Source organism: Prionailurus viverrinus, chromosome X (assembly GCF_022837055.1).
Source record: "Prionailurus viverrinus isolate Anna chromosome X, UM_Priviv_1.0, whole genome shotgun sequence".
Classification (NCBI taxonomy): Eukaryota; Metazoa; Chordata; class Mammalia; order Carnivora; family Felidae; genus Prionailurus; species Prionailurus viverrinus.
Genome location: NC_062579.1, coordinates 3,920,775 through 3,934,143, shown reverse-complemented (window position 1 = coordinate 3,934,143; position 13,369 = coordinate 3,920,775). Strand labels below are relative to the sequence as shown.

The following is a 13,369-nucleotide window of genomic DNA, read 5'->3' as shown; positions in this document are numbered from 1 at the left end:
CTGGCATACTAGAACAATGTAAGCCACTAACGTCCGGGGAAAAATACAGAGGAATGAATACTTAAAGCATTTAGAAAAGTTCTTAGACGACTTCAATAGCCATGATAAATACTAATGTTGAAATAACAATTAATAATAATAATAGTAACTGTGGAGCTACATTAAAGTACAACTATAAGATACGCCCTTTGTGGCCACGCTCCTTCCATCGTACATACATTGATTCGTTGCACAAAGATGTGCCTACTGCCTGACCAACAAGGTGAAGAATTCCAAGGTCACTTACAGCGAGTGTGTCTGGCGAGCCGCATGAGAAAAGAGATAAAAAAAAAAAAAAAAAAAGCATAAAGTGAAAAAACCGCAGAATTTAAGCCAACAATTTTCAACAGAGTATAAGTATTCATAATAAAAATGCCAGTAAATGGGTGAACAAAATCAAGGTTTTCCCAGATTTAGATTAGCAAATACTAATGGGAAATGAAAATAGGAAAAGATTTCAAAATCTGACATATTTGGCTTTTTTAAAGATTTTGTTTTTAAGTCATCTCTACACCCAACGTGGGGTTCGAACTCATGACCCCAAGATCAAGAGTCGCATGTTCCACTGACTGAGCCAGCAGGGCACCCCGGCACATTTGCTTTTTATTTTATTTTATTTTTTTTTTTTTTAATTTTTTTTTGTTTCAACGTTTATTTATTTTTGGGACAGAGAGAGACAGAGCATGAACGGGGGAGGGGCAGAGAGAGAGGGAGACACAGAATCGGAAACAGGCTCCAGGCTCCGAGCCATCATCAGCCCAGAGCCCGACGCGGGGCTCGAACTCCCGGACCGCGAGATCGTGACCTGGCTGAAGTCGGACGCTTAACCGACTGCGCCACCCAGGCGCCCCTCACACATTTGCTTTTTAAAATCCAAGGAAGACAGGGGCACCAGGGTGGCTCAGTCGGTTGAGTGTCCAACTCTTGATTTCAGATCAGGTCATGATCCCAGAGTCATGGGGTCGAGCAGCCCTGCACTGGGCTCCGTGCAGAGTGTGGAGCCTGTTTGGGATTCTTTCCTCTCTCTCCCTCTCCCCCACTTGTGATCTCTCTAAAAAAAAAAAAAAAATTTTAACCCAAAGAAGATAAAAGTATAGTAAAAATATTTAAAATGTTACAGATTACAGTCTATCTTCCCACTCCCAGGTCCCATGTTTTGCCTCCTCAGGCAAAACACATTTAAACACATTTCTTCCATTTAAAACACAATGGAAGAAATTATTCCTAGGGCTTGCTTTGTAAGTTTGGGCAATTTAGAATTTTATCTTACTAAGATTTTATCTTTCTAAAACTTGCTGGAGGTCAAACTCGGACTGTTTTGTTCCTAGGGAAACTAGAAAGTCAGAGGGAACCACATGATGGCAGGCAGGCATCATAATGACTTTGGGCTCAAGCGTTCCCACACGCATCAAGAGAGGCCAGAAGTCACCCTGTGTCCATGCCTGAAGCTCGTTACCCAACCCAGCCTTCTGGGAGCACCCACCAGGACCAATTCATTCACTGAGCTAATTATTTCTAAAGACCGGAGTCAACTGACAGTGTCATGTAAGAATCTACCACGAGGTGGCGGTATCTGACCGTGGCGCAAGCAAATACCTCCCCGGCTAAGGAGTCTGAACCATTATAATGTCAGCCAGAGTGGGAAGAAAAATAAAGAAATCAGGATCAGAAAGTCAGGCAGCTCTTCTCCATCTCATCCCGTCTTTCCCTCGGGCCTCGTGTGGATTTTCTGCCTAACAAGACTACTTTTGCATCTCAACCTTTATAAAGACGGGCTGGTATGGGAGGCAAGGCACTGAGAGCGGTGAGCTTAACGACAGATGTGCAATCCGGTCCTTGTTTTGTGTTTTCTTTTTTGAATCCAAGGAGTAAACACGGAGCACGGAACCTGTGACTATAAAGAGCAAAGTGAATGAAGGTCACCTGCATATGTGAATTACCGAAACAATATACCCGGGGGTACGAAAGGTGTGTCTGCAAACACAGAGAAAGCACCAAAGTAACAGATGCCGGAAAGCCACCGGGCTGCCTGAGGACCTCACAGCTCCCTGGTTACGCACGTAGGTGCTAACCGGGGAGATTACTATATCACGTACGTAATAACCAGTGTGGGTGTATCGATAAAACTCAGGGTAACAGAATGGTGGAGAATGCAAGAGCCCATCAAGACCGCCTCATTCAAGGGCAGGGAAGCCAAGATTCAGCCAAGTCCAGGGATGCACTCAAGGTCACACAGCTAACCAGTCAACAGGGCAGGGAACAGAATCTGGGCCTCTAAGCTGCGAGTCTGAAGCCGTTCCCACCAAAACAACCTGGTTCCGTGTTCGCGTTCTATTTCTGCCCCCTGCTGCTGAACTACCCAACGGTACACACCCAGGGTTTCTCAGCATCGGCACTACCGACATCTTGGCGGATCATTCTCGGAGGTGGGGGGGGGGGGTGGGGGCGGTGGACTGTGCTGTGCACTGGAGGATGCTGAACCGCATCCCTGGCTTCTGGCCGCCAGATACCAGCAGCACCTCCCTACCACCACCTCAGCTGTGACAACCAAAAACATGTCTCCAACCACTGACAGGTACCTTCCAGGGTTCAAAAACTCCCCTGGTTGAGATCCAGTAAGCTATACAAACACCTAGCGTTTGCTTAAATGGAATGTCTAAAACCTTTCTGCCATGTAAAGAAAAGTTCGGGAACTTCAGGAATGAGACCTGGTTCTCGATCCTCTGTGAAACCCAAAGAAGTTAATCTTGCGGGAGGGTTGGCTCAAAGAGGCGCACGGGGTCAAGAAGAGGAAGGCTGGAGCCCAAGCAGAAGCCGAATGAACTCGGACTAGACGGACCCAGTTCGTGCGCCTCGATTTGAAGACTACCAGAAAAATCGATTCGGTGGAAATGACTGATGCTGACTGGCACGTCTTTTGAAATGACACCAATTCTTTTCGATCCCACGTCTGATAAGTTACATCTTTGAAAACCGTAAGGCCAAAGAAGAAGAGACGAAGTCAGAGGGACAAAGGAAGGGGGATCTGTGCTGGGCTACAACCCCACTGCTGCTCCTAGGCCGCACACGCCCCGGAGAACTCACGGAGGCCCCGGTACCTCTGTAGCAGCCTCTGAGTGTGGAAGGCTGTGGCTCTTCCCGTCCTTTCCAACAGGCAAGCACATTCTGAGAACGAGCCAGACGCCCGGGAAAGGCGCCTTTGCCATTTGAACGATGTCTCCGGGACACAGACACGAGGCCCGGCTAGGAGAGCACACGGACGGCAGGTGCGCGCCTCCTGGCCCTACCAACGGTCTGGAATTGAGAGCTCGCTATGGAATCGGAGAGCCGGCGGGCTGGCTTCAGTGCCACCGCACGCGATCTCTTCCCTGATTCGGAAACCCTTCTCCCCCCCCTCCCCACAGGGCTCATCAATACTTACTTGCGCCCACGGGAGCGGCAGCCGCTTGGGGTCCTCGCTCGCGAGGTCCTTCCCCGTCCCCGGGGAAGCCGTGCGGCTGGAGGGACGCCGTGCCCTGCGAGTCTTCGTCCCCCAAAGCCGAGGCCTGAGCCCGCAGTCTGTCGAGCGCCCCCAGGCCGGGCACCTCGAGACTGTCCCCCAGCTGGGCCAGGGGCGAGTCGCGCGAGGCCGGGAGGAAGGGCGTGTCCAAGGGTGAGCTCGGGGGCGACAGAGAGGACAGGGAGGAGCGGGAGGACAGCGACGCCAAGGACTGCGGCGTGTCCAGGGAGCGCCTCTGCCTGTGGAAGCCCGAGGGGCCCGGGGGCTCGAAGAAGGGGGCGTCTCGTCCCAGGGAGTCGAAGGGGATGAGGTCGAAGCGCAGAAGCTGGCCGCACTCGGCGTCCGGCCTCTCGTACTGCGGGAGGCCGTAGATGTCCGTGAAGCTGACGGAGCTCAGGGAACCGCGGCTGGAGGCGAGCGAGCCCCGGCTGGAGGCCAGGGACCCGCGGCTGCTCCCCGAAGACACGGTCAGGGTGCTGGCAGACAGGCTGAAAGGACAGACACCCCGCGCTGTGACACAAGCAGCCTGCACACCCCGGCTGGAGCCCCACCGTTCTCCGCTGCGAAGCTGAGCGTCTGGTCTGTTCTAGAGGGAACGAAACCCTGCCCAAGGCTCCCGGGAACCAGAGCGGGTCTTTAGCCACTTGCGAGCATTTAGAAGGCGACTTCGTTAATATTCCCTTTGTTTCTTTCGAATATCAGCAGAGAGCAGCAGTTAGCATCAGAGACTCACGCCCGAGTCCCCGGTCCAGCTCAGACGCAGAGTAGCTGGGTCCGCTGGGTCAAGCTGTCTGCCCTCTCGGAACCCCCTACTTTCTCACTGGGGGCTGGGATATCATTCCTGCTCCCTCGTGACATTTTTAGGAGTAACTGAGGAAATACTACATAGATAGCCCTTACATTACGCTTCACGATACGGTAAGTACTCGAAAGCAGAGGCTATTACTAAGCATCCAAAGCTTACTTTACAAATAGTCACATCATTAAAAAAAAAACAACATAAAAATATCCATGCGCATATGGAGATGAATATACACGCTTCGGAAGCGGTGGGTTAAATTACAAAACCGACGGACGAATTTGACTTCAGACCCGTCATTCTGCAGCCAAGTCCGGTTCTCCTCATATTCCCTGAATCACACATTAGCAGCCTCTCTGAAAAATACAACGAAGCTGCTTTTCTACCCTGTGTTTACAACCGCTTCCGGTTCCAAGTTCTGGTACGAGAAAAACAAGCCAGAGGGAATGATGACGTTCACGGACGCGTCGTTCTAACGTGACAGTAAGTTACCCACCTTTTTAACTGGGACTGGAGATAGGACGCTAGGCGGGTAGCCTCTTCTAGCTGCATAAGCAGACAGTTTCTTTTTTCCTGAAGGAGAATCCTGTAGGTAAGAAAGCGGTCCATTGGTGGATTTTTCAGAGACAGAGTGAGTGTATTTTCCCAACAAGAAATCCAACTGTGAATTCCCCGCGCTCCCAAAGATTTAGGTTTGAGAGACTAAATTCTAAAAAACCACCTCCAGGTCACAAACACCAGGATAACACAGACTGGTTTTGTCTTGCTTGAAAACGTACCCCCAGCACCCTGGGCAGTGCCTGATACACTGTAGGAGCCCAGCAGGTGCGTGGCCGGGTGGGCGGACGGACGGGTGGACGGATGGGTGAGTGGGGGGGCGGGGCATATGGATGGGGGGAGGGGTGGGGGGTGAGTGGGGGATGGGGGTGGGCAGGCACAGAACAGACAGAAAGGATGAGGGGCTAGACTAGAAAATGGACTCAAACGCAGAACACGCAGTAATCTACTGGAATTTCTTAGAACAAACCCGGGTCCCTCACTTAAGGCCTCTCCAGGCAAAAATGCATACGATTCGAAAATCTGCAGAATTAAAAGATCAGACACAAACAAAACAAAACAGCAACTGTCACAGGGTTGGAGACAATTTTTCTCCTCTTTCCACTTTTTCTGCTTTATTATTTCTGAGATGAACTTTTTCCGCTACACTAAGCCCACTGCCTAGAATAGAGCCTGACACGTACAGGCACTCAACAGTCACCGAATGAATGTATGAATATGTTTGCCTCAGAACAAAACAGTCCTTGTTTACAAATCAAACGATGGCATTGTAGCATAGGACCAAGTAGGCACCCTTAAAACAGCTGCTCTGTCCTTCGACAGGGGAAAGGATTTACGTCGTCCCAATCCCCAGTGACACTCACGACCCCGGCGCCAAGTTCCTACCTGACAATGAGGACACGGAGGCCGAGACGGGCAAAGACTGGCCAAGCAGCGGGCACATCTCAGCCCTAAGACGCCAACGCCGGTCACTCTGGCCCAGCTCCACACCGGCTCTCTCTCACACCCCTCAGCCTATTCGCAGGGAGAGCCTCCTACCTCGGGGGCCCACACTTCTGGTTCCAGCACGCATCAAGTGGAGGGAGGCATGCGGAGAAACAGGCCTGCCTCCACCAGGCCCACGCTTCACTGCTGCAGGCGCCCTCGAGGGGCACACGGCCGCAGAGAATGTGCCCGAAGTGTTCGGTGCGAAAGCGCTGCCGGCACAAGGGTGTGCCGTCCTCGCCCAGGGCCGTGTAGTGGCACCCGTGGACGGCTCTCTCCTGGGCTGGTCCCACAAGAGCCTCCCTCAGCCGGATGAGCTTGGCTGAGCCGGTCCCGGACCTAGGCATCGAGGGGAACGGTGGCTCCATGGGGCTCCGTGGATTTGTACCCTGGGACCACAGCACTCACGTGTGCCAGGGTTTCCACACGGCGAGGGCAAATATAGTCAGGGGTGCACGGATGTGGGGTGTGGAGAAGCAGGTGGCATTTGTGGGACCGGATCCACCCCCCTAAGAGAGAACCAACCCAGTGAGCGCCCAGGGCCCCCTAGCCAGAACACGCACAACAGAATACCAAGGGTAGAGAGGAAGGCAACGTTGAAGCCGAAGAGTCTGGAAGCACAAGGGCACGGATGAACACTTCAGTTCCATAGTCCCTTCTCAGACTCAAAATCAACTCCGTGTTTACTCTGAGTGAAGTGACAGGCCACGCTAGCATCTTAAGCTAACCAGAACACATCCCGCCTATTGCTAGGAGCTGGGCTCTCCGAACACCAGCACTGCCTGCCAACACTGACATCGGCCACTAATGTCACCACACAGACCTCAGCAAAAAACGATCGCTATCCGAGCATCGATAACCCCCAACACAGAGAACGGGCTAACGGGATGAACTGACAGTTCTAAGGGCCTCCGTACAGATGGAATCATTCAGCTGACTGCTGAATCCACGTCGGCAATGCTCACGTAGATGCAGCGTACGGTCCTCTTAACACGCTGAAGTTGAAGGTCCACTAGATCATCAGACAGGGTGGGCTCGCCAAAGCTCAGCTGATGCCCTCAGATACCCATCCGACAGCCCCGAAACGTGGAGGTCAGACCCAGCGTTTGGCACGGCCCGTGGTCACACGCGCCAGATGGAAACCAGGAGACCCCCACACACCCCAAAGCGCCGAGCACCGAGGACACGGGACGCTGTGCTGGCCTCACCAGCCAAGAGCCCAGGACAGACCGAGGAGAGGGACGTTGGGGCACGGACACACGCCAGGCTGCCGGCTTCCTGCCGCAGCAGAGAGAGCGGGCTTTCCCGGGGGCGGATCAAGGTCGCAGATGAAAGGCAGAGGTGGCTGGCCCCAACGCCCACAATGGAGGAACGCAGGCTTCCTCTCCGTGCCGGCGCCCGCCTCCCGCCCTCCCGCCGGCAAGCCCACACCCGTCCAGGCTGCCGTCCTGCGGACCGGAGGAAAGCACCCCCATACCGGGAAGGGGTGCGGTCTAAGCGGGCGGCTTCCCTCGCTCCATCCCCTTCTCCATCCCCTCCTGCTTCTGTCCAGGAGCCAGGAAGCTCGGAAGCCCTGGGCAGAGCCGGGACCTCCTACAGAAGGGAAGGCGCGCGCTCCCCGCGCCTTCTCCCTTCGCTCTACTTGGCGAGGAGACACGCCAGGCGGTAGACGCCTCGAGCGCCAACGGCAACCGGCACCGATCTCGAGTCACGTGCCAGCTCTCCGAGTCAGCTCTTCCGGCTGGTTCTGCACTAGCAGCCGGGTCCCCCCTGCCCCCGACCCCGGGGGGGCCGGCGCACCTTTCCGTGGCACCCTGCACGGACGTGGCCCGCGCGCGCTGGATCTCCTCCTCCAGGCGCCTCCGCTCCTCCTCCAGCCGGGCCACGTCTTCCGCCGGCCTCCGCTGCTGAACGATGAGCTGCAGCTCCTGAAGCAGGGCCTCTTTCTCCTTGATGAGCTGCAGCCGGTCCCTGTCGGCCTCGGCCAAACCCGGCCAGGACTCGTTGTCAAGCTGGGCCAGCTGCTGCTGGATGGTCGACACCCTGCAAGAGACGGGCCCAGAAAAATCCATGAAGTCAAAATGTCACCTTCCCACGTTCTCGGCACCATCACGCAGATTCTAGAAACTCACCCTGCTCAGTACATACTGAAGTTAGCGCACCAAGTGACAGAAATAAAGCGTTTGGAAACGAGGAGTGATAAGAATGACGCGTAGGTCTTTTGCACAACGTCCCCGGGTCTAGACTGGGGACGGCAGTGAGCAAATCGTGCTTGTTGTAGAGAAATGACAGAAAGGCTGGCGTCCTCCACGTACCCGTGCACTGTGCTGTCTCAGGTGCACGGTTTCCCACATGGCACTGTCGCAGGGCAGGATGGAACCGGCTCCTTTCTCCCCATCCCCCGTCATCAGTAGCTAAACACTGCGCCGGGTACGTGAGACATGCTTCTGGCTTCCCGCCTCGTCTGCCGTGCCTGACCGCCAACGCCACGTAGACAAAGTGACAGGACAGCCACGCACCCCTCACACTGCTTCTGGACAGAAAACCCCCGAAGGCCAGTGATCTACCTCTCCTGGTTCTGTTTGCTCTCTCCAGCACCAGAGACCTTGACCGTAGGTGACATTCAAAATGCTTTGCAGAGAGCAGACACTCGGCAAGGGCTAAGCACACGGAACTGGGAGCAGACATGACCGCAAATATCCGAGAGCGGGAGGGTCGGCCCTGGCAGGCGTGGGTGTTGGCATGAGGTAATCAGGGGGGTAGAGACCGGTCAGCCTCGCTAAATGCATCGGCATGACCACCCTCCGGGTGTAAGAACGCGGGCTCTATTGTCACCTTCCACGGGCCCAAACTTCCATGCGTTCGCTTGGCAGACCGCATCACCGTGTGTCCCGAGTCGCTGCTGAATGCAGACTAAACGGCAGAGATGCGGCCTGTATCTTCAGAGCAATCCTTTCATGGCCAGAGTAGACTGCTGTAGGCCCTTCAAGTTTAGGTGTGGCTAAATATGAGGCCTATCTGTTTTCAGGCAGAAGCGAGGGACGCCAGACTTGCCCCGAACCCGGCACCGCGAAGGACAGACAGACATTGGCACACGTGCCCAAAAACCCAAATCCAGAGACGTCCCTGAGGTCGCAGAGAGCGGTGAAGAAGGGGCAGCGGCGGGGGCACGTGGCCCTGTAGCCTCTAAGGCAGTGATTCTGAAAGTGGGGTCCCGGACCGGCAGCCTCAGCATCACCAGGAGTTTTGTGACAAACGGCAACCTCGGGTGCCACCCCAGACCCGTTGAAGGAGACACTCTGGGGACGGGGTCGGGGCGATCTGGACTTTAACAAGTCCCACTGGTACTTCTGATGCTCACCGGAGTTCGAAAAGCCTCTGACCACAGGCGGCCCGGCCTTGTCCAGAGGATCCTAACTGGCCTTGGAGCTCTCAGGGGCTCACATCAGGCTCCGACGTGGTGATCCTCACTAAAATGGGAATGGCAGGAGTGCCCCTGAGGCCACCCTGTCCCATGCCCAGGGCACACACACTCATCAAAGCTGGCATCCGCCCGCTAGGTCCAGCCCTCGGAATCCTTCTCGACACCAAGCTCCCTGCAGACGCTGCCCATCCATCGACTGGTGTCGGTCCACGTGTCAAAGCCTGTCAGCCGGCCCTGCACTAAGTCAGGCTCCTCTGAGCTGGATGTGAGCGTGCGGGCTAGCCAGCCCGGCCAGAGGACTGGGTTAGACGCCTTCTTCGAGTACCAAGCCAATCCGAAAGCCAACGGTTTAAAAAAGGAGTGTACAAATTACAGTTTCAACGTGTGCATTTTACTCAAGTCCGATTCCCCAAGAAGGTAAAGAAAATAGTTGAATGTCAGTAGCTTTATTAGGCAAGTTCTTTTCCAACTTAAAACTAATTTCCTGAAAATGTGTTGGAAAATGGTGCCAAATCATGTCACTGAAAAATACTAATGACAGAGGCAGCTGAACAGGGTTAGGAGTCCAACTGGGCCTTAGGCATCCATCTATGTCTAATTAGTGTAATTAAAATTTATGGCAGTCATATAACTGAAGCCCAAGGAAAATACACTGCAAGTAGGCCCATAAATAAGTTTAGTGCCAAATCAGACATTATACCCAATGAAATTTCTGGAACGTTCTACCGTAGATCCAGACAAGCCCAAAGTAAGGAATAAATATGAAGGGGCCGAACAACAATGAGCAAATTCATCGTGTCCTCGTAAGTTCTCATGTAATTTACCTGACCAATCCACAGGAAAGCCTCTCTGAGGCCTGCTAAAGTTAGCGGTATTACTTTGTAACGTGTACGAATTCTCATACATCCACTACAAGCGGACACAGTTTAAAAAGCACTGCCTCTGAGTCTCTGAGGTGCACACGAGAGGCGATCGTGATTCTGTCCAAGCCGGCCAGGCGCAGGTTAGCTGCCATTCTACGTGGATTCAAGTTGCCGAGGGCGGCAGGGCGGTGGAAGAGCCAGTCCTAGCTAATCCTACTCTTTCCAGGCAGATCTCAAGTAATATCCCCTCTCAGAAAAAAGAATGAGGGGAAGAAAAGAATTACAGGCGGGAAGAGAAGTAAAGCGCCAGCTTCGAAAGGGCTGTCCACCGAAGGCATAAAAGAAACAGCACGGCGGCCGAGGTGAAGCACGTTTCTGTGACTCGGCACAGCTCGCAAGAAAAATAAGCAAAGCCACGCGGCAAGGGGCAACGTCTGTAGAAGAAACCAAAGACAGACGAAGTGGACTTCACGCCACCCGTCGGGAAAAGCTGCCTGGGCTGTGCCGAACACCAGGCAAGCATGTCTACGCTTGAGGATAGCGCTCTTTAAAATGCATCTCACAATGACGCAAGTGATCGCCTGGTCATCTGAGAGCTAGCTATGAATCTAGAAGACTATTGACACGTATCGCAAAGCGCCATTTCTTGCCCTGTCTCCCTACTCCAGATGCAGGCACACGGGACCCGCTCTGGGCCGGGTTGAGAGCGTGGCACACGTGTCTTGTGTGTGTGTCCGCACTAGAAGCCCAAAGCTCTAGAAGGATTCCTTCACTCATTTCTGGTGCATTCACCGAGGGACAGACAAGACGGCCTTGCCTTTGACACAGTACGCCTCGTCTACTGTGCCGTCCCGTGCTGCCAGCCTCGAAAGCAGCCATCCGCCAGGAGGCCCCGTAGTGTGGCAGGTTTACTGGAGGAGACTGACTTCGCGCCTAAGACACAGCATCACTTCCGGTGCCCCTTCTTCCACATCCACGCCACACAACTGATCTGAAGGCTGGAACCCCACTCCTACGAGTACCATCATCCCAGTTCTGAGCACTCTGAGGAAAACAATCTCCAGAAAAGCTTTCTTTCCTGAAATACCATTTCGGTGAAATTAAATACATGAAAGCAAACCAAGGCCCTGAGGACGGTTTGCAAAAAAGAAACGTTCCCCAGGTCATTTTGAAGGGAGTCCGAGAGCCGCTTAAAATTGGGGACGGTTTATTTCCTGTAAGTCAACAGTATTCCGTACTGATTCTAATTTTTGATAGGTAATACATTTTATGGCTTACATATAATCTCTCACAAATGCCTTTAAAAGCTTCAGTGGCTCAGTTGGTTAAGCATCCGACTTCGGCTCAGGTCATGATCTCGTGGTTTGTGAGTTCGAGCCCTGCGTTGGGCTCTGTGCTGACAGCTCGGAGCCTGGAGCCTGCTTCGGATTCTGTGTCTCCTCTTTCTGCCCCTCCCATGCTCATGCTTTGTCTCTATCTCTCAATAATAATCGTTAAACAAATTTAAAAAAAAAGCTTTAAAACGTATGTCCCTGTGCTCATGATGGAGAAGAAATGAAGGCAAAGCCTCAACCAAACACTGAGCCTTCATATTTATTATGTAATCTCCAAATTCCATTCCCTGAACAGGTCTAAGGTAGACACAAGTAATATATGAATCTTTTGTCTCCCTCGCTGTTTTTGCCTGACCACCTGTTCTGTTACAGCCCAGGCACCATTAAACCATGAATGGAAAGGTGCGTTTATGCTGCAGAAACTACTTAGGCCCCCACAGTTCACAGAAGCCCTAAATAGTGTCTGCATTTTTCTGAAAAAAATAACGCACTTCTAATACAGCACAGTTCTGAGGTATATTTTACATACCCAGAACAATCCTTGGTTTTTTCCATTTATATATAAATTCTGCAGTCTACTATATAATTTTGCATGTTCCTAAAATATGGTTGCTTTCCGGAAGAGAAATGGAACCCCAGGCAAGCCAAGGTCCCATTTGACGCTTGAGACATGACAGACCCCCCAGTGCCACACTCTGGGACGTCGTGTTGGCTTGGAGCCTTGTGCCTTCAGATTTCAATCGCAGCTACAGATTTGACACTGCTTATGTTTTCTCTCCTCAGTTTTCTTTTTGTAAATATCCATGTACACGAAAAGCAAAAGTTCAAGAAAATCTCAGTTGAGATCTAGGTCAGATGGACGATAAAATCGCTTCAGCTGACTGAGCTAAGCATCAATAAACCGCTGTCCATTTGGCTCAGCTCTCTATTCTGTGTTGGAAATTCGAGCTGAATCTCGAATACGTGGTGTAGGAAGGGTCTACTAACACCCCCAAACCCTTCCCTGCCCTCGTGTCTTTTCCCCTTTGAGGGTACAGATCTTCAGAGCACAACTCCTTTAAATGAGAAGCAGAGCATCTGTAGGCTTCTTTCTCTTGGCCTGAATGGGGAAGAAGGAGCCAGGCGTGGCAAGGATGCTTTCCCACGTCGCTCCTGGCTGTGATTCACTCACGCCCGAGCCCCGATACACAGTCACTGCAGAAACGAAGGAAAACTCCAAGCGACTGATCAAATTCGACTGGAATCCTAACACGACTTTGGTTTCTGACGACAGATGAACAGCAGGACCCGTCCTGGCAACAAACGCTAAGACACAAAAAACTGGATGGGTCCGATGTTTTGTTCCTATCTGGACTGCGAGTGTTTCTATGGAAACAGCTGCAGTTTGTGCACAGTTCTGGAAAGAGTGCTCTTAGGTTAAAAATAAGGAACTATCTGCGTCACTGGGACTGCTTCGAGACCCGTTCCGCCAAATCGGCTTCGAAAAATTCTAAAATTTTCAACCAATAATGTGAAAGTATTCCTATCATAAGGTCTGCCTTGAGAATCCTAAGTGATGTTCCTGAAGGGAAACCCAGAAGCAGTTGTTTGGGTACATTTTCCACGACCCAGAGTTGAAAACACAAAACTAGTCACCATGATGGTGATTTGGTCGACAGAATTCTCTAGAAATCACACTACCACTTGGAATTAGGAGTTCCACTTCCACTAACTTCCTTTTAATCTGAATACATCCTGGGGCGTCTGGGTGGCTCAGTCGGTTGAGCGTCCAATTTCAGCTCAGGTCATCATGATCTCACGGTTTGTGAGTTTGAGCCCCGCATCAGGATCTGTGCTGACAGCTCAGAGCCTGGAGCCTGCTTCGGATTC

The 13,369-nt window shown here is 52.5% G+C and overlaps 1 protein-coding gene across 1 annotated transcript in view; it reads right to left on the bottom strand.

Annotated features, from left to right (window-relative positions):
• The window catches only part of WWC3 (WWC family member 3), a 119,027-nt gene that overhangs the window by 22,477 nt on the left and 83,181 nt on the right, over positions 1 to 13,369 (bottom strand). Inside the window, exons 9-11 of the mRNA XM_047843928.1 lie at positions 7,680 to 7,922; positions 4,834 to 4,923; positions 3,461 to 4,026 (exon numbers count right to left, since the gene is read on the bottom strand). Coding sequence (XP_047699884.1) covers positions 3,461 to 4,026; positions 4,834 to 4,923; positions 7,680 to 7,922 — 899 coding nt within the window. The remainder of the gene's footprint in view (positions 1 to 3,460; positions 4,027 to 4,833; positions 4,924 to 7,679; positions 7,923 to 13,369) is intronic.